The 20,378-nt window shown below is 33.9% G+C and overlaps 2 protein-coding genes across 4 annotated transcripts in view; both read left to right on the forward strand.

Annotated features, from left to right (window-relative positions):
• The window catches only part of MATR3 (matrin 3), a 47,406-nt gene that overhangs the window by 25,797 nt on the left and 1,231 nt on the right, over nucleotides 1–20,378 (forward strand). For 2 of the 3 annotated variants that reach the window (XM_060143700.1, XM_060143701.1), the window contains 13 exons: nucleotides 3,216–4,303; nucleotides 9,280–9,341; nucleotides 10,432–10,473; nucleotides 10,802–10,914; nucleotides 11,168–11,220; nucleotides 11,650–11,775; nucleotides 12,281–12,406; nucleotides 12,598–12,765; nucleotides 16,760–16,891; nucleotides 17,225–17,268; nucleotides 17,383–17,758; nucleotides 19,147–19,513; nucleotides 20,009–20,130. In XM_060143700.1, the coding sequence (XP_059999683.1) occupies nucleotides 3,392–4,303; nucleotides 9,280–9,341; nucleotides 10,432–10,473; nucleotides 10,802–10,914; nucleotides 11,168–11,220; nucleotides 11,650–11,775; nucleotides 12,281–12,406; nucleotides 12,598–12,765; nucleotides 16,760–16,891; nucleotides 17,225–17,268; nucleotides 17,383–17,758; nucleotides 19,147–19,513; nucleotides 20,009–20,130 (2,643 nt within the window). In that variant the 5' untranslated portion in view covers nucleotides 3,216–3,391. The remainder of the gene's footprint in view (nucleotides 1–3,215; nucleotides 4,304–9,279; nucleotides 9,342–10,431; nucleotides 10,474–10,801; nucleotides 10,915–11,167; nucleotides 11,221–11,649; nucleotides 11,776–12,280; nucleotides 12,407–12,597; nucleotides 12,766–16,759; nucleotides 16,892–17,224; nucleotides 17,269–17,382; nucleotides 17,759–19,146; nucleotides 19,514–20,008; nucleotides 20,131–20,378) is intronic. The other variant, XM_060143702.1, reaches the window with a different exon arrangement.
• PAIP2 (poly(A) binding protein interacting protein 2) overlaps nucleotides 19,415–20,378 on the forward strand; it is a 29,612-nt gene continuing 28,648 nt past the window's right edge. The window contains exon 1 of the mRNA XM_060143715.1: nucleotides 19,415–19,513. The gene's annotated coding sequence lies outside the window, so the exon portion shown is untranslated. The remainder of the gene's footprint in view (nucleotides 19,514–20,378) is intronic.

The raw sequence follows: 20,378 nt of genomic DNA on the forward strand, positions 1-20,378 counted from the left end.
TAATGTCTTCTAAAGAACTAAAGTCTGCTTATGGTCATTTCACTTCCTGCTAACCCTTTGAAAGAATGAATATGTAATAAGACTAATAGGTAATCTTTATTTTACATAGGAAATCGAAATATGAAACAACTTTGTTTTCTCCATGAACTTTCTGGATGTGTTAAGCTTTCATTTGTTTTCTGAAATATTTTAGTTTTCCATTTCTTTTAATTGTTGAAGAAAATAAATCCAATAAAGAGTATCAGATAGTATTCATGGAATGTGGAGGTTGAATATTATTAACTGAAGCTTATTTCTTAACCATACATACAGATACTTGTTCATGTGTTGAAGGTGAAGCTAACATCTTTAGTAGCACTTATATCATGAACTAGGTTTAAGTTCCAGGTTAATAATTTAGAATTGTGTATTAAAATGAGCTTTAAATCTGTTCATTGAGAATTTGAATATCAGATTGTAGTTAAATGGCATTTGTAAAGCAAGCCTAATTAGTCGTTCTTTTTCTGATGTTTCCTGGTTGGGGGTGGGGTGGAGGTACTTTCTCTTTTGGAAGTGAAAGATTCTGCATTAATGGGCATTTAGAATTTATTGTATAAAGAATTTAAATGGGTAAATTGGATTTTGATATTACATTCTAGGTTAGTTATCTCAAAGGAATTATTTTCAAGCTTTATTAATCTCTATGAAAAGGCAACTTTATAATGATGGGGGAAAAAATACAGTAAAAGAAGCTAATCTTTTTTAAAAATCTTGGTAACTTAGTAAACCTCTCAGTATTGTGCTAACTTTCATAGGCAGTAGGTCTTGCTTAAAGGAGCCTTTTAAAGTGACTTGTTCGTCTTATGTTCACCATTGACCGAAGATCTAAAGGAACTTTTTGTAAATGTTCTTGCACCAGTGCTGTCTTGTCTGATTTCTCTTAATTTCTTTGTTCTAATAAAAGATTTTTAAGAACTTTGTTTCAATCAAAAGTCTGACTTAAGTTCTTTTTCAGTAATGCTACTCTCATGTCTTTGTGTGGGACTGCATTTTAAGTTGAAGCTGAGCATTTTAAGTTGAAACTCTGAGTCACAGAACTATTGTTATTCTTAAGAATTACAAGTTGTCATGGGATTTACATAGTTTGTCTTGCCCTTTTTCTTAGTTTTTCTGACATCCATTTTCTGTTTGTCTTAAGGTTATCACCTTTTACCTTTACTTCTCTTAACCTTTCCTTTTTGCAGATCCACCATTTTCATATATGCTACAAAGAAAAATAATTCTGTAATGCAACAATCATTTATTTCCCTTAAAATATGATCAATTAAAATATTTACATACGATCATAATGCCGCAGTATAATTTCCCTAAGGGAAAGAATAGTTCTTTCAAAAGACTGGCTTTTCAATAATAGAAAGCTTTGGCTCTCAAATGAAGGGCAAAGCTGTAATTAATAGTAACCTCTATACATTGAATTTTTGATTTTGAAAAACCCTCTTAATGGTATTGATTTTTTTTTTTTAAACAAAGTATACATGAAAACTTAGAGGGTCCTACCAATGTTTACACAGTATTTCAACCAGCATTCTGTATGGCATTTAAAAGTCATATCAAAGAAACCTTCATCCAATGATGTACACTTAGTCTTGTCTTTATTAATCTTAAGGCCTAAGTAGTTTACATAATGGATCTCATCTAGAACTAGTTTCTTTAGTGTCTTCTCAAATTCGTCTTCCTTGGTGTGCAAAAACATCTTCTGTACTTCCAGTCACCTCTGATAGCATTTCTGTGTCTTTTTAACTTTGTTACATCTTTTTGTAAAATCTAAAGTCTTGCCTGCAACTTTTTTTTATACTTCTTCTACCACTGTTTTCATCCAGTGTTTCCTTACTTTAATCTGTCATTGGTGGAATTGGTCCCATAATAGACTTGTAACTATTGAATATTGCCTGGTTTTTACATTAATAAAGTTTAATATTTTAAACTAACAGTACTTAGGGGTATGGGTGATGAAATGTATAAAAGTTAACTGAGCAATGCCTCCTAGTAGAATTATGTAGCAAACAATTTAAGACTTATCAACCTCTGTGTGTAATTGTGATTATAAAATTGTTTCATCTAGGACATTTATTGTGTATATCATTTAACTGGTACTTTATGAGCTCACACAAATGCTTTCCAAATTCTTATGTAACAATTTCTGAGGTAAAATAACAATATAAGAAAGAAAATGAAAATAATTTCATTATTTTCACGTCTTGGAGGAAACACATCTTGGAGGATCGCATTCAGAATTTAAATTTTCAAGGTGATTGGGCTATTCTTGTGAAAGAATCTATGTTTACAGAAATCTGTGTAAGCAAGATCTCATTTTCATTTTCACCTGTTTTGAGCTCTAGGGGTGCTGTGGCCCTGAGCATTAAGTGAATGTCGATGGCTACTACCTTGGGGAGTTTCACTTCTTTAAATCACCTATACTTCCTGTACCTGGGTTTTTTCTTGGGAGGTCTCCTATTTCTGTACTGAGCATATTTAGTTCTCCTTACCTTTTAAGGTTAGAGATGAAATAAGCAACTGCCTGATACAGGATGGACAGTAAGAAGGCAGTTAATTGTTTGGCTTAAATTTGTGCAGAAATCCTTAAACTGTAGGAAGTCACTTATTTTTCTTCACATCTGTCTTTACCTCAATTTGATTTTGCTGCATAAAGGTCTCAACTGTTGTGTTTGATCTTAGATCTTATACTAGGTACTTGACACCTAAGCTTCGTTTACTTGTGATTTTACTTGGTTCTTTCTGATAGTGTTAATAGGTCTCATTTTCTAAAACAATACAACTGATTCATCTTTGACTTGCTGACCTTGATTTTTTGTTTTTAGTCTTCTGGAACTTAAGCATCATACTATAGGGTGTATTTTTATTCTTCTAAAAGAAGAGACCCATCTATATTTTTATTGAAATTTTGATGTATTCAGACATCTAACCCTTCAATTGAAATGTTTTTAAATTCAGTATGAAATTCCCTTTAATAGTTAAACTTTAGCATGAAAGACTACTTTTTAAATATCTATATGCAGGCTCTGCATACATCTGAAATCTGTTTAAGTTATGTAATTCCTTGTAAGTTTGAGATCTTAAATGTTTTTTTTTAATCAACATGATGCATAAGTTTTTTTTCTAAAAAAACGGCATCTACTTAAAGGGATTTATGACTAAAATTGCTTATTTTTCTACAGAGTTGTCTGCTGGTTCTCAGCTTGAAGAAGATTCTACAGTCCTTATTGATCCTTTTTCTTGGCGTTACCATTTTTTGAAGCAAAGTTAACCTAGTTTTCTAGTTTGAGCTTTCTTTTTGGCCATCTTCTAAAAATTTTTTTTTTAATCTATAAACTAGACAAGAGATAGTTCTACAATGTCCAAGTCATTCCAGCAGTCATCTCTCGGTAGGGACTCGCAGGGTCATGGGCGTGACCTGTCTGCAGCAGGAATAGGCCTTCTTGCTGCTGCTACCCAGTCTTTAAGTATGCCAGCATCTCTTGGAAGGATGAACCAGGGTACTGCACGCCTTGCTAGTTTAATGAATCTTGGAATGAGTTCTTCATTGAATCAACAAGGAGCTCATAGTGCACTGTCTTCTGCTAGTACTTCTTCCCATAATTTGCAGTCTATATTTAACATTGGAAGTAGAGGTCCGCTCCCTTTGTCTTCTCAACACCGTGGAGATGCAGACCAGGCCAGTAACATTTTGGCCAGCTTTGGTCTGTCTGCTAGAGACTTAGATGAACTGAGTCGTTATCCAGAGGACAAGATTACTCCTGAGAACTTGCCCCAAATCCTTCTACAGCTTAAAAGGAGGAGAACTGAAGAAGGCCCTACATTGAGTTATGGTAGAGATGGCAGATCTGCTACACGGGAGCCACCATACAGAGTACCTAGGGACGATTGGGAAGAAAAAAGGCACTTTAGAAGAGATAGTTTTGATGATCGTGGTCCTAGTCTCAACCCAGTGCTTGATTATGACCATGGAAGTCGTTCTCAAGAATCTGGTTATTATGACAGAATGGATTATGAAGATGACAGATTAAGAGATGGAGAAAGGTGTAGGGATGATTCTTTTTTTGGTGAGACCTCGCATAACTATCATAAATTTGACAGTGAGTATGAGAGAATGGGACGTGGTCCTGGCCCCTTACAAGAGAGATCTCTCTTTGAGAAAAAGAGGGGCGCTCCTCCAAGTAGCAATATTGAAGACTTCCATGGACTCTTACCGAAGGGTTATCCCCATCTGTGCTCTATATGTGATTTGCCAGTTCATTCTAATAAGGTGAGTTAATGCAACAGATACTTCTAATTTCTTTTACGTTGTAGTGCCTATTCTGTATTTACCTATATCTTTTACTCTAATTCTGTAGTCTGGTGACATTGAGTTGATCAAGAATTTTTATACTTTTGAGAACACTTACTTTATTTCGAAGGTAATTGTTTTTGAGCATTTTAAACCAGGGCTTTACATTAATACAATCTGCCTAGATTACTTCTGGCCACAAAGCTGTCATCCACTGGGATTATCTTGTTGGTTTTTGGCATCAATATGTTCTTCTTAATCGTATATTTAAGCAGGTTTTTTGTCTGCTTTGTTGAATTGTTTTAAGTATATATATATTTTTTTGGTTTTTTTTTTTTTGCAGTCAATGTGCTCTGCCATTCAGGATGCTAGATAATCAGCTCTCCATCTGTCTTAATTACTGATTCGTATGTAGTAAAGATGTATTCTTGAACAATTCTCTTTTTTTCCTTATCTGTGGCTACAGGGAAAGAGTTAATGTAGAGCCCTGGTGTTTGTTTCAGTATATTTCATATTTTAGATTAGTTCATTCTTCCTTTTTTAATTTCCCTTTAACACAAACTCTCATGCTATAACTGAAATTTTTTCATCATTTTTTTCTCCTTTTCCACAACTTTCTTAAACATACTTCAAAACTCACTTTTTATTATCCCATATTGCATCTATCCCTTTAGAGACTTGGGAAAATCAACTACTGCAGTATCCTGCTCTGTGTTCCTCATAAGCATGTTCTTTTTCTGACTTAGGCTTAGACTTCTGGTATAGTCATTTGAGAAAAAAAAAATCTAATTCTCCTTTGCTTTAATTATCACATCTGGCAAAATGGGAACTTTTTCAAAATGTCCTTTTAAATATATTGTCTTTTCTCTTTCAACGTTTTCAATGCTAATCATTCGCACTGGTTTTTTTCCCCCCAAAATACAGTGCAGTTGACTTAAGGTCAACATTATAGCACTCCACTAGCTTGATCTGTAATCTGACCATCCATTTTTCCTGATGTGCTGTACTTAACTGGAACATGTTGCTGCCATGAAACTGATTTGATGGTTACTGTTACAGGGTTTTTTCTTCACATTAACATTTGGAAGGGTCATTTTCTTTTCATATCTATCCCTTTTAAATGCATTTTTAAGTGAGTGTTGATTTTTGAGCAAACTATATCATATAGGTCATTAGAGATTTTGTTTTTAATCTTTTTAAAAGTATTACCAATCAATCCCTTTTCTGTGTTTGGATCTCAATATTTTTGTCTCAGATAAGTAAGAGAAGAGACTTCTTACATTATTTGAATTTACAGAGTACTTTGAAAAATATCTTTAAGAATAATTCCTAGCTAAATATATGTATGTATTCCTTATAATACAAAAATCTTTTGAATTAATGCATCAATAATTTAAATATACAAGGAATATTTTAATCTTTAATCCATGTCAAAATAAATTAACTTCAAATGCTAAATTTATGTTCATAGATTAATTTTCATTTAAGACAGAACCACAAACTCATAAAAGTTAGGGAATTATATTTAGTTGGTGTTTTCCTTTTTCAGATTTGTTGGATACACTAAAGTATATCATGGAATTTAGTTTTTGTTCAGTACCAAACTTCAAGTTTTAGGTCTGGTATGAATTGATTTAACGAAAAGGTCCATTAAACTTTGGTGACTCAAAATATTTTGTTACTTCTTGCCTGTTCGCAGAAATGGCAATACGAGAAATATTCTCAGATAGGCTCTCTAAACTCTAAGGAAGATAGCTAGTTACAGTGTCTCAAAGTGATTGTAAGGGACTTAAAATCTTTGCTACTGGAGTCATCATAAATCAAAAGCTGTTGTTGGAAGTCTCCTTTTCCTGACTTTGAGCAGTAATTTAATTTTGCTGCTTACACATGGGAAAACAGTTCAGTAAATAAACACAAAAGAAAACCAAGAAGGACTTTAATCAGAAAAAAAAGTTTCTATTTTTATGTATGATTATACTTTTCTCTCCAAATGTTGTTACCTTCTAGTTCCTTAACAGTTATATTAATAAATAATGATAGTAAATGGACCTAAATTGACAAAAGAATATATTTGAAACTTTGAATTCAAGAGTAAGACACCTTACCTAGTGCAAGAGGTACTTTTAACCTGTAAAAATGCATGTACCCTAGCTAGTTTGGGTATTTTATCACAAATTTAGAAACAGTTAAGAATTACTTTAGAGGCCCTTTGATTGTTTGGTTTACAAAATTTATGGTATTTGTAAATTGTACCAATTTTAAGAAGTTTTAGCACCTGGATTCTCTTAATGTATTTTAGTTTCCTTAACATAGCTAATGTTTTCTGGATATCTTCATTATGGAAAAAATACTCACTTTTAGTAGGGATCTTTTTAATTTATAGCTGATGTAGAATCAATGAGTTTAGAGAAAGTAGATAATGAAAAAATTTTTAACATTTAATCCTGCTCTCTGGTATTGCTGCATAACTTGGAAAATCTGTTCTTTTCACTTAGTAGTAACGTTAAATAGCCTACATGATCAAAACTTCTTCTTACTATGAAATAAGAAACTTTTAGGTGAGAAACATCTAATTTGTCATCATTATTTTTGATATTTTAAGTAACTTTCAGTGATGGTGTTGCTTTTATTTCTTTCTAGGTCATTGTAGAACATCAAGTTGCTTTTCTACACAGCCTCAAACTTGCCTCAAAATTCCTTTCACTTAAAGAAAACTGGCCACTACAGCCTTTTCACTGTCTTGTCACTTGAGTTCATATTTTCCTTTCAGTATTCCAGAAGCCCTTAAGTTATTCTTTATTCTGCCATTCCACATGTGCTTCTCCAAATTATCTTTTCTTTATATAATTTAGGTATCTCAGTGACATCAAGGTGAATGTAGTTTTTCCTGCAGAACTTCTGAATTCAAAAAGTGAATCCTTACTCTTTATTAATCTGATGTGAGAGTTACCTCCATGTAGAATCCAAGGGTATAGGTTTTTTTAAAAACCTTTGGCTCTTAATCCTCACCTTAGACCAAACAGTAAAAGATCAGGTATGGTAGTGCAGATTAGTAATGGGTGGGTTTGGGAGATATATAACTGATTCTTTGATCTTGGCTTTCCTTCTAGTACTTTGTAAGACCAGCCATACTTTCACAAGTTTGAACCTTTAAAGATCATGGGGGATTGGATATAAATAACTTCTGGTCAACTAGATATCCTTTCCATCTCCTATTAATTAGAAGCATGCCTAATAGGGTAACTTTTGCTCCTCTCCCAACACACTACTTCTCAAGGATATTTTAAATCTGAATATTTTTCGTTAAAATTCTAAGTTAGCGTATTTGCTTAATCCCGCTTCTGAATTTTGTGAACTTTACCTATGGCGCCTCTTGGTTACAGCCATTTTTAAAGTGGCCTCCAACAAGTCGGTGGTCTGTTGCTTTGCAAGTAGAAATGTTTTATATCCCAAATATCTGGTTGTAGAGCCAGCTGGAGAGATCTCTTCCAGTTCCTTACTCATTAGCCATTATTTTAAAAAGACAATCCAGCTTTGAGAGATAGTTCCCCAAGTTCTTAGAAGTACCATTCTGTTTGAATGTGTTCCATTTTACCTCTTTCACAGTTTTAGTTAATTTTAGTAGGGCATAGAAATGTGTGTAAACTCTTAAAATGTAAGTTAGTTTTTAAAAATTAGATCCCATTTATAAAAACTTTTTGAAAAGTTTCAGAATGGTGTCTCTTGTAATTTGGTTCCTTATTTTAGTTCAGCTCTAAGTGAGACTCCCTTTTTAAAACATTGCCTTGACCATGTTTTATATTCCAAATATAATGTATTAGGTAGTGTGGGTGTTGGAAAAGTTGCCTTATTTTGTGGGGATTTGTGAAACAATAATACTTGTAAAGCGGGAAGTGTAAAACAAGATAGCTTTCTTTATAAGCAATGTAATAATAGTTGCTTTTCTTTCTTTTTAAAATTTTTTTATTATTAGCACTTTCTATGTGCCTGGCAATGTTCTGATAAACAGGTTACCTTTATTAATTCATTACTTTTCACAAAATCCTAGGAGAATATTGAATCACAGTGAATTTAAATAACTTATACAAAGGATTCACATCTAGTAAGTGGCACCTTGGGAATTAAATGTAGGCAGTCTGGCAGCAAAGCCTACTTTTCCTAACTCTTTCTTATATTGCCTAAAATGTTAATCATTTACATGTGAATTTTTAACTAAAGAAAGGAAAGTTTATTTGCATAAATTAGGAAAAATTAATCCCTTCAAATTTAAAATAATCACACAGGAGCAAATACTGAAGAAATAAAATGTTTTCCTCCCTAAAATTTAGAAATGGACACTCCTAAAATTTGCTTCTCTGATTTTGGGAAATATAATGGAAGCTTAGTTTTTTGATAAATGGGAGCATTTTCTAGAAAAGTCACTCCTGTTGAATCAACTTAGCTTTTTATGGCTGTAGTACACTTGCAACATACCTCAAAGGCTGGATGAAATTAAAGATACTATTTTTAACTAATTATTCACGTTTATAGTATATATTTTCTAAAGTGATATAAGCATGGATATTTTTATCATATTTAGAGTTCTATAAAAGCAATTCTAATGATATGTAAATAAAATTCAGTTTCGTCCACAGCAGAAATTAATATGCCTGATCTCAAGGTCAGTTACTACTCTTGATCTTTATTAACTCTATATCTTTTCCCTGTCAGGTCTGTTAGTATATTAACCAAGTTATCCAGTTTTTCCAAGAATGTGCATGGCGTATTTGAGGGCAGGATCAAGCTACAAGGATTCAGAGAAATGGTTTTAAATTAATTCAGTGTGATTAGTGAATGGGCAGGTGTTTGTTCTGCTTATGATACTATGTATAGATTAACATCCTAGATTTTGAATGGTTCAAATGAAAATACCTTAGTTTTATTTTTGTTAATTCTGCTAATTTACTTTGCTACAGGAGTGGAGTCAACATATCAATGGAGCAAGTCACAGTCGTCGATGCCAGCTTCTTCTTGAAATGTAGGAGTTTGAAATACCTTTAAAGCATCCTTATCGTGAATCAGAAACACCCATTGATTGCTTTGGGGAGTTCACCGTTTACTTGTAATATCCACATTGTTATTATTGCATAGTTGATACTGTCCAGGCAATGCCAATTACAAACAAAATGTTTAGATCTGGAATTGTATATGGGATGTTAGATGCAGTGGTAGTGGTACTTTGTTATTTAATATTATTTCTAGGGTTAATAAACGTTGGTTCTTTTATACAAATTGAAAGAATTAATAGACTTAAAGATAGCCTTTGATACATAGAACAGGTTCATAAGAGCATTTGCAGTAACAGTAATACGTGCTCTAAGAATATAGATGATGTGGAAAGGGGGGAAATTACTAGAAGTTACAAGTTAGTTTTCAAGCAAAACCCTTCAGGATGTATTTTTTGCTTTTGAGATACTTTTGATTCTGAGTTTAAGCTGCTAGAATGAAATTGAATTCCTAAAGAATCTCCCTGCCTAAATAGCACATGATACCCATTGTTCACTGAAGTGGCCATTTTCACGTATGCTGTATGCTCTGTTGGGGCTGTCCTTTCTGTCTAGTGCCACAACTCAGCTCTGCTCTTGGTATTTAATATTGGAGAAAGAAAATCTGTGGTCAGTCTTTGTTTCCCTATATAATCCACATTTCCAGTCCCTCATGCAGCACTTTTCCTCTTTGTGAATTAACAAATATAGGGAATTCCCTAGCGGCCCAGTGGTTAGGACTACACACAATTTCACTGCCAAGGGCCCAGTCTCTGGTTGGGGATACAAGCCATGTGGCATGGCCAAAAAAAACCAAATACAGGAGTATTTTAATTGCAACATACATTACCTACATTTTCAGGCAGTACAGAACAAGTTTATTCTCCTTCATTTGGATTAATTTGAAACTCTGAAATTTTCCTTTGGAAATATTTACATGTCATGTTTTTAAACTGTAATATTTCTAACACTTAGACTCTGTATAACTTTACTAATGAATAATCTCTATTTTAAAGGCCAAACGAGGCTACTTTGTGAATAGGACAGTTTTATTTTAAAGTTAATTTTCTGGTCTTTTTAAAGCTACCCAGAATGGAATCCTGACAATGATACAGGACACACAATGTAAGTTAAATTTTTTAAGCTATTGTTTGTAAAGGAGATCAATGTAAGGAATTCAGGTTAAACTTTTCAACATTTCATAAACAATATTTTCTTAATTTCTTTATTGAATATGAGAGTTTGGTAAAAGTCACTGTGGGTGAAAGAATTTCTAGAAACTATCTCATGTAGTAATTTTTATTTTATTGTTATAGATTTTTCCCTAGTTACTTCATACATAAATGCCCCCAAAGATTGGAATCATAGGCATACAAATGTTTTAGCAGTAAATCTTAGTTATTTCTGATGGACTTTATCATGCTTTGTATTTTATGTTTTCACATTATACTAGGGGTGATCCATTCATGTTGCAGCAATCTACAAACCCAGCACCAGGAATTCTGGGACCTCCGCCTCCCTCATTTCATCTTGGGGGACCAGCAGTTGGACCAAGAGGAAATCTGGGTGATTATAAAATTCATGTTACCTTTCCCTAAGAGCTTTTATCATAAAAATTAAATGCAGTGATGTTAGGCAAAAGAAGTGTCATAGAACTGTAACTCAGAAATAACATTGCATGAGAAGACATGTGGTACTCATATGATATTTGTAATATCCTTCATTTGTGTTTGAAAAATGTCTGTTTTTCAATTAAAATAGCCTGGTAGCGCAAGTATATTTATTACAAGACTGAAAAATATACTTTTTCCCTATAAAGGTGCTGGAAATGGAAACCTGCAAGGACCAAGACACATGCAAAAGGGCAGAGTGGTCAGTAATAAAGCTCTTGCTTTTACTGTTTTAGCTGTTCGGGGGAATGTGATTTGACTTGAATCCTTGCTAATTGAATTTGTGTCATAGTCTTTATTAGGAAGATTGCTTTAGTTTGAAAATCATCAGGCTTTTATATATGACTTTGATAAGAGTTAAAACTTTGTTCACCCATGTCCATAGTCTAGAGATCTCACCTTGATTCAAAGTTAAGAACTTTGCTATCTAATTATGTACAAGGTAGTCAATTTAAATATCAGTGTAGATACTGTTTTCTGGAACTTTGAGATTTGCCCCAGTGACATATTTTAAATATTTAGTTTTTTCCGGTTGGCTGTAGATTATAAAAGTTTTAATATAATACATAACCTGTTTCGTATTGCTTCTAAAGAGACTTGTTTACTAACTTGATTTTTTCCTAATGGATAGGAAACTAGCCGAGTTGTTCACATCATGGATTTCCAGCGAGGGAAAAACTTGAGATATCAACTATTACAGCTGGTGGAACCATTTGGAGTTATTTCAAATCATCTGATTCTAAATAAAATTAATGAGGTATGAGTTAAGTGTAGTATTTATTGATCACTAAAATATTTCCTAAGGGGATTACATAATTTTGTGTTAGAGCTTAAATCATCAATATGGAATATATAGAGCAAAGGGCCAATAGTTGAACTAATCAGTAATAAATTCTAGTACTAATGGATTATTAGTAACTTTATAAATTGTGATTCTTAAGCAGTAACATTGTCATTATTACACTGCTGCTACTATAAGGGCTATATAAGAATAATTATTTGGAAAACCATTTCAAACTTTTACCCAAATGGCACCAAATTATTTCAGATTCAGTAGGCATAATAAATGATAGTTTTAGTATCATGATGGTAATAAAATCTGAGGTGATCGTTAGTAAATAGCAAATTAGCAATGCTGGGTTTCTTGTTTTGCTTTTAGATTCTTGAAAATGCTTTCTATTTAATGACTAAATATTTTTGGAAAGACTTGGGCAGTGTGGAATTTGGTTGGTTTGGGGAAATAATTTTTTTTGCCATTTTAGGCATTTATTGAAATGGCAACCACAGAAGATGCTCAGGCTGCAGTGGATTATTATACAACCACACCAGCATTAGTATTTGGCAAGCCAGTGAGAGTTCATTTATCCCAGAAGTATAAAAGAATAAAGGTAATATCTGTTTTTCCAGATTTGTATTACCAACCATTTGATACATCATTTTAATATTTACTAATTTACAGATATTTTAAATTGTTTGCTAATATCTAGGATAATCCTAACTATTAACTGATAATTACGGCATACCTACCAACGTTTGACTCCCCCTCCCTCCCTTTTTTTTCCCATTTATTAAATTAAAGAAACCTGAAGGGAAGCCAGACCAGAAGTTTGATCAAAAACAAGAGCTTGGACGTGTGATACATCTCAGCAATTTACCTCATTCTGGCTATTCTGACAGTGCTGTCCTCAAGCTTGCTGAGCCTTATGGGAAAATTAAGAATTATATACTGATGAGGATGAAAAGTCAGGTAATATACACGTTGAAGTTTTGAAAAAGATTATTTCTCACAGTGCTTTAAGATTTTGTTTCGTTTTGTTTTTTTAATATCCTCATTTGTAGTGAAGAAAGGGTGGGGAGGTAATTTGGCATCCAAGGTGGAGTGGTTCTTTAGCTTATTATAGATAAATTTTCTAGCCAAGTGGTAGTTGTTTAAAAGTCATAGTAGGCGAATTCTATCAAACATTTAGAGAAGAGCTAACACCGATCCTTCTTAAACTCTTCAAAAAATTGCAGAAGGAGGAACACTTCCAAATTCACTATCACCCTGATACCAAAACCAGACAAAGATACCACAAAAGAAGAAAATTACAGACCAATATCACTGATGAAAACAGATAGAAAAATCCTGAACAAAATACTAGCGAACAGAATCCAACAACATATTAAAAGAATCATACACCGTGATCAAACGGCATTTGTCCCAGGGATACAAGGATTCTTCAGTATATGCAAATCAATCGATGTGATACACTATATTAACAAATTAAGGAATAAAAACCATATGATCATCTCAATAGATGCAGAAAAAGCTTTTGACAAAATTCAACACCCATTTATGGTAAAAACTCTCCAGAAAAATGGGCATAGAGGGAACCTTCTTCAACATAGTAAAGGCCATACATGACAAACCCACAGCAAACATCATACTCAGTGGTGAAAAACTGAAAGCATTTCCACTAAGATCAGGAACAAGACAAGGATGTCCACTCTTGCCACTCAGCATAGTTTTGGAAGTCCTAGCCACAGCAATCAGAGAAGGAAAAGAAATAAAAGAAAATTGGAAAAGAAGAAGTAAAACTGTCACTGTTTGCAGATGATGTGACATGATTTTCTACTCTACATAAAAAATCCTAAAGATGCCACCAGAAAACTACTAGAACTAATCAATGAATTTGGTAAGGTTGCAGGATACAAAATTAATGCACAGAAATCTCTGGCATTCCTATACACTAACAACGAAAGATCAGAAAGAGACATTAAGGAAACAATCCCATTTAACATTGCAAGAAAAAGAAAAAAATACCTAGGAATAAACCTACGTAAGGAGGCGAAAGACTTGTACTCAGAAAACTATAGAACACTGATGAAAGAAATCAAAGATGACGTAAACAGATGGAGAAATACACCATGTTCTTGGATTGGAAGAATCAATATTGTAAAAATGACTGTACTACCCAAAGCAATCTACAGATTCAGTGCAATCCCTGTCAAAGTGCCAATGGCATTCTTCACAGAATTAGAACAAAAAATGTTGCAATTCGTAAGGAAGCACGGAAGACCCCAAATAGCCAAAGCAATCTTGAGAAAGAAAAACGGAGCTGGAGGAATCAGGCTCCCTGACTTCAAATTATACTACAAAGCTACAGTAATCAAGACAGTATGGTACTGGCACAGAAACAGAAATATAGATCAACAGTACAGGATAGAAAGCCCAGAGATAAACCCACACACATATTGTCACCTAATTTTCAACAAAGGAGGCAAGAACATACAAGGGAGAAAATACAGCCTCTTCAATAAGTGGTGCTGGGAAAACTGGACAGCTTCATGTAAAAGAATGAAATTAGTGCTCCGTAGCACCATACACAAAAATAAACTCAAAATGGATTAAAGACCTAAATGTAAGACCAGACACTAAAACTCTAAGAGGAAAACATACACAGAACACTATGACATAAATCACAGCAAGATCTTTTTTGACCCACCTCCTAGAGAAATGGAAGTAAAAACAAAAATAAGCAAATGGGACTTAAGTAAACTTAAAAGCTTTTGCACAGCAAAGGAAACCATAAACAAGACGAAAAGACACCCCTCAGAATGGGAGAAAGTATTTGCAGATGAAACAATGGACAAAGGATTAATCTCCAAAATATACAAACAGCTCATGGAGCTTAATATCAAAAAAAACAATTCAATAAAAAATGGGCGGAAGACCTAAATAGACATTTCACCAGAGAAGACATACAGATGGCCAAGAGGTACATTGAAAAGCTGCTCAATATCACTAATTATTAGAGAAATGCGAATCAAAACTACAATGAGGTATCACCTCACGCTGGTCAGAATGGCCATTATCAAAAAATCTAGGGCTTCCCTGGTGGCGCAGTGGTTGAGAGTCCGCCTGCCAATGCAGAGGAAACAGGTTCGTGCCCTGGTCCAGGAAGATCCCACATGCCGCAGAGCGGCTAGGCCCGTAAGCCATGGCTGCTGAGCCTGCACGTTCAGAGCCTGTGCTCCACAACGGGAGAGGCCACAACAGTGAGAGGCCCGTGGAAAGGGTGTGAAAAGGGAACTCACCTGCACTGTTGGTGGGAATGTAAATTGATACAACCACTTTGGAGAACAGTATGAAGGTTCCTTAAAAAACTAAAATTAGAACTATCATATGACCCAGCAGTCCCACTACTGGGCATATACCCTAAGAAAACCATAATTCAAAGAGAGTCATGTACCACAGTGTTCACTGCAGCACTATTTACAATAGCTAGGACATGAACCAAATCTAAATGTCCATCAACAGATGAATGGATAAAGAAGATGTGGCACATACATACAGTGGAGTGTTACTCAACCATAAGAAGAAACGAAATTGAGTTATTTGTAGTTAGTTGGATGAACCTAGAGTCTGTCAGAGTGAAGTAAGTCAGAAAGAAAAACGAATACCGTATGCTAACACATATATATATGGAATCTTAAAAAAAAAAATGATGAACCTAGTGGCAGGGCAGGAATATAGACATAGAGAATGGACTTGAGGACATGGAGTTGGGGAGGGAGGAAGCTGGGGTGAAGTGAGAGTAGCATCGACGTATATACACTACCGAATGTAAAATAGTTAGCTAGTGGGAAGCAGCAACATATAGCACAGGGTGATCAGCTCAGTGCCTTGAGATGACCTGGAGAGGTGGGATTGGGAGGGAGGCTCAAGAGGGAGGGGATATGGGGGTATATGTATGCATATGGCTGATTACCTTTGTTGTACAACAGAAACTAACAGTATTGTGAAGCAGTTATACTCCAGTAAAGCTCTATTTAAAGATTAATTCTCAAAGTGCTTTAAGTTTTGTCTGCTTTTTGTTTAATGTCCTCATTTGTAGTGAATAAATAAAGTGGAAAGTAAAGATCTTTTCTCTTGCTTGGTTAATAACACTATTTGTTTCCAGAGTTTGCTTCCAAAGATCTTCCTTTGTGTATATAGGTATACTTTTTCCCCTTACTTCATATGGGATTATATCATACTGTTGTTTTCCACATTATATGATTCCATTGAGTAAACTGTAATGAATTTAATTTCTTTAGTTGATGGATATTAGAGTTGCTAGTATTTTGGCTGTGCCATTAATGCTGCTGTGGACTTTGTGGCATGTGAATTTATGCATTTGATTGAAGGGTACAATTTCAGAATTGGAATTTTGGATCCTGATACTTGCTTGCTTTAGTTTGATGGTGTCAAATTGCTCTTCAAAAAATACTATTCATTTATAGTCACACCAGCATTGTCTGAGAGTGAGATTTTTGCAAACACTGGATATTAAAGACTTTTCAAATTATGTGAGTTTAATGGATGGATTAAGTTATGTCATACTTGTATTTCATTTTTAAAATTCACAATAAGGAGAGCATCCTTTCTTTTTCGTTAACTCTTTTGTAGCAACATGAGTTTATATCCTTCCAAACTTTTATTTTTTAATTTTTTGTTATTTTCCTTAATGTATTGTGAGTGATATTTTCTAAGCTTAGTACTTTAATTACTTTTGCAAAAAGATTGCATACAGGTGGTTTAATATTTGGACAAGATACTTTGTAAATCTGACAAATTGCCCTTATTTCACTGGGTGATTTTTAACTCTTACTGCTGTCTCTATACTAAAGATTAAATTCTCCTAACAGGTAGAAAAAATAAGCTCTAAAATTCTGTACAATTCTCTGAAAAATAATGTCTTTGCTAATTTTTTTTTCAGGCCTTTATTGAGATGGAGACCAGAGAAGATGCAATGGCAATGGTTGACCACTGTTTGAAAAAGGCCCTTTGGTTTCAAGGGAGATGTGTAAAAGTTGACCTGTCTGAAAAATACAAAAAATTGGTACTCAGGGTATGTAGTATTTGATTCTACTTCATTATAAAGCTTGTTTTCATGCTTTTCAAGCCATGACATTCTTATAAACATTTTTATATGCCAAGAATATAGGGTAGATTTTATTTGAACAGAGTTCTGTTAATAAAATGTTTATTATTCCCTGCTCTATTGAAATGTTGATTGTAATGAATTGGTAACTATATTCAGCTTAAATTCTTAGGTATGGTTACAGAGATTGAATAAGCTTAGTTGATATATAAAGGATGGTCATCAGTCATTAGTTAATTGGATAATTATACTACAAATTCTAATACATTTATTTAACTTCTGTAAAATTTTGTCTTTTAGATTCCCAACAGAGGCATTGACTTACTGAAAAAAGATAAGTCCCGGTAATTTCCCTTTGTGTGTTTGTCTGTTGTCTGTGTCTTTGTGTACACTAGTATATTAAAAACTTCTGTTTTCCAGCTCAGGTGAATTAATTCAGATGTATCTTTTGGTTTCAGGAAAAGGTCTTACTCTCCAGATGGCAAAGAATCTCCAAGTGATAAGAAATCCAAAACTGATGGTTCCCAGAAGACTGAAAGTACAACCGAAGGTAAAGAACAAGAAGAGAAATCAGGAGAAGATGGTGAAAAAGATACAAAGGATGACCAGGCAGAACAAGAACCTAACATGCTTCTTGAATCTGAAGATGAGCTACTTGTAGATGAAGAAGAAGCAGCAGCACTGCTAGAAAGTGGCAGTTCAGTGGGAGATGAGACAGATCTTGCTAATTTAGGGGATGTGGCATCTGATGGGAAAAAGGAACCTTCAGACAAAGTTGTGAAAAAAGATGCAAATGCGAGTGCTTCAGCAACTGCCAAGAAAAAGCTTAAAAAGGTAAAGGAAGATTATGTGTTGACCTGTTTTAGTAGAAAATGAGATCAGATAAACGTTTCAAATTATATATATTAGGGTCACAGTAAAGAGAAGTCACTTATATTAGGAAAAAATAGATACGAATAATAAAAACATTGAAATCTAAACTCTGCAATAAATAGATTAAATAGGACTAATTTTCAAAAGAAAAATGTCAGTTCACAAAGGGAACTTTTTAGTAATGAAGGAGAAAGACTTAAAACTACATATGATTCTGTTTTGTAGTGGTAGTGTGTAAGTAGTAGTAGGCAGCCTTTTTTAAAAGATGGGGTATGAATTTTACAGTAACTTAACTGACCCAGGCCACTAAAAACCTTTTGTCAGAAATGGTTGAATTTGAAGAATTTTCCTATTAAAGAAATGTAACCTTGATTAGATATTTTAATAGGTTTTAAAACATTTTTTCTTAGAACACATGTCACATATAAGAGCATATCAGGCGAGTATCAATACAAAAATACGTACATAGTAAAAGAATAGTAACTCAAGAGACCCATGGTGTATTGACTACCTATGTTAAGGAGCCCCTTTGGAGCTCCTTAAGATAAATGGGTCTTGAAATAAGATATTTATAATCCTATTTCATTGGTTCCTTCTAAGCAGTACTCAGCTACTAGGAAACTAATACTTACCTCCAGTTTTTGATGGCTTGGTCAAAAAAGTTAGTCTTGAGATTCTTTTTCTGGCTGCTATGTTTGCACTCTTAAGAGCTGATAACTATTGAGCGCTTATTACATGCTGTAATTTTTCCTAAGCTCTGTGTGTGCTGATTAACTGATTCTTATAATTACCCTATGCCATAGATACTTTGTTATCCCCATTTCATGAATGAGCACATCGAGATATGTTAAAATTGGGTAGATTGTGGTTATACTGCCTATAAATGGCAGAGCCAAAATCTAAACCAAAGCAGTCATGCTCCAGAGCTTGATTTTTAAACCACAGTGCTATTTTTAGACTGAATGTTCTCTAAGCAAGATTTATACCATAAGATACCTTCTTTGAAGGACATCTTTCGACTACCAAATCAGTTCTTCAATACATTGCCTAGCAGCAGAATAGTCTCAGAAAGTATGGAATATGAATGTCCTCATATTTATTTTCTGCTCTTTGTATGAGGCAAGCCTTCGATTATTTAGTTTTAAAACAGGCTAAGGTGTTTTTGAAAGGTTAGTAATTTAGAGGGGAAAAAGGAAGAAGTCAGCTTTTTTTTTTTTTGCTTTTGCTTTTTCTTTTTTTTTTTTTTGAGAAAATGAAGGCAAAGACGCTATCCCTTTCCCTTCAAGTAAAGCAAATGGAAGGGATGCTGCAGGATAATTGTTGCAGAGTAAATTTGTCTTTCTTAACAGCGTCGTTTCCCAGGGAGTATGGAAGGTTTTGTCACTCTAGATGAGGTTGGTGATGAGGAAGATTCGGAACTTCAGAAACTTCGTAAATCGGGCATGGCATTTAAATCTGGTGACAAAAATGATGATGGTTTGGTTGAAATTAAGGTGGACAAGATCGAGGAACTTGACCAAGAAAACGAAGCAGCGTTGGAAAATGGAATTAAAAATGAGGAAAATACAGAACCAGGTGCTGAATCTGCTGAGAATGCTGATGATCCCAACAAAGATACAAGTGAAAACGCAGATGGCCAAAGTGATGAAAACAAGGAGGACTATACAATCCCAGATGAGTATAGAATTGGACCGTATCAGCCCAATGTTCCTGTTGGTGAGATTTAAGGCTTTGTTCTTCCCCTCTTACCCTTCCCAAACTCTTATTAAATAAGATTTTTTAAATTGGTCTTACATAAGCTCTGATAACATTCTTAATTTACTTCTATGCAAAACAGTTTGTAAATCTTAATTGGAACATTCTTTTTTCCTCTTACCCATGTCTCGTGATTTTGTATTATCTTTTGTTACCATTCCATAATATGTTCTCTTTTCTCATAAAGTTTTCTGAGAATTTCACATTGCTTTTTGTTTTGTTTACCTTTTCTATTTCAATATTTTTAAGAGAACAGTTAGGTGTGGGACCTTAAACATCAATTAAGTAAAAACTATTAACAATGTCATGGTTTTGGTTTTGTTTTAGCTTAGGCTACATTAGACTTGTCACAAATGTTACCTCATTCAAATTATATTGACAGGAAAAAAAAGATTTGAGAACACTATTGAAATCTTCAGTTTACTGAATTTGTAAGAATGTATGTTTGTGTTCTAGGTATAGACTATGTGATACCTAAAACAGGGTTTTACTGTAAGCTGTGTTCACTCTTTTATACAAATGAAGAAGTTGCAAAGAATACTCATTGCAGCAGCCTTCCTCATTATCAGAAATTAAAGGTAAGGCTATATCTAAAAGAGGAGAGTTCTTTAGTGAAAACTAGCAAATCATGTAAGTTTATGGAAAGTACTGTCTGTGGACCCAGCATGCTTTATCCTGGAGATAACATTCTTTATTGATGGGCCTTGAGCAGTTTAATGAATTCTAGAAACATCTGTTAATTAAGCCTCTGTCTAGAAAACACTCTTAACTAAGTGTTGATAATTGAGTAATTTCTAAATTTATAGTTCTAAATGTTATAAATTCT

Source organism: Lagenorhynchus albirostris, chromosome 3 (assembly GCF_949774975.1).
Source record: "Lagenorhynchus albirostris chromosome 3, mLagAlb1.1, whole genome shotgun sequence".
NCBI classification, from domain to species: domain Eukaryota; kingdom Metazoa; phylum Chordata; class Mammalia; order Artiodactyla; family Delphinidae; genus Lagenorhynchus; species Lagenorhynchus albirostris.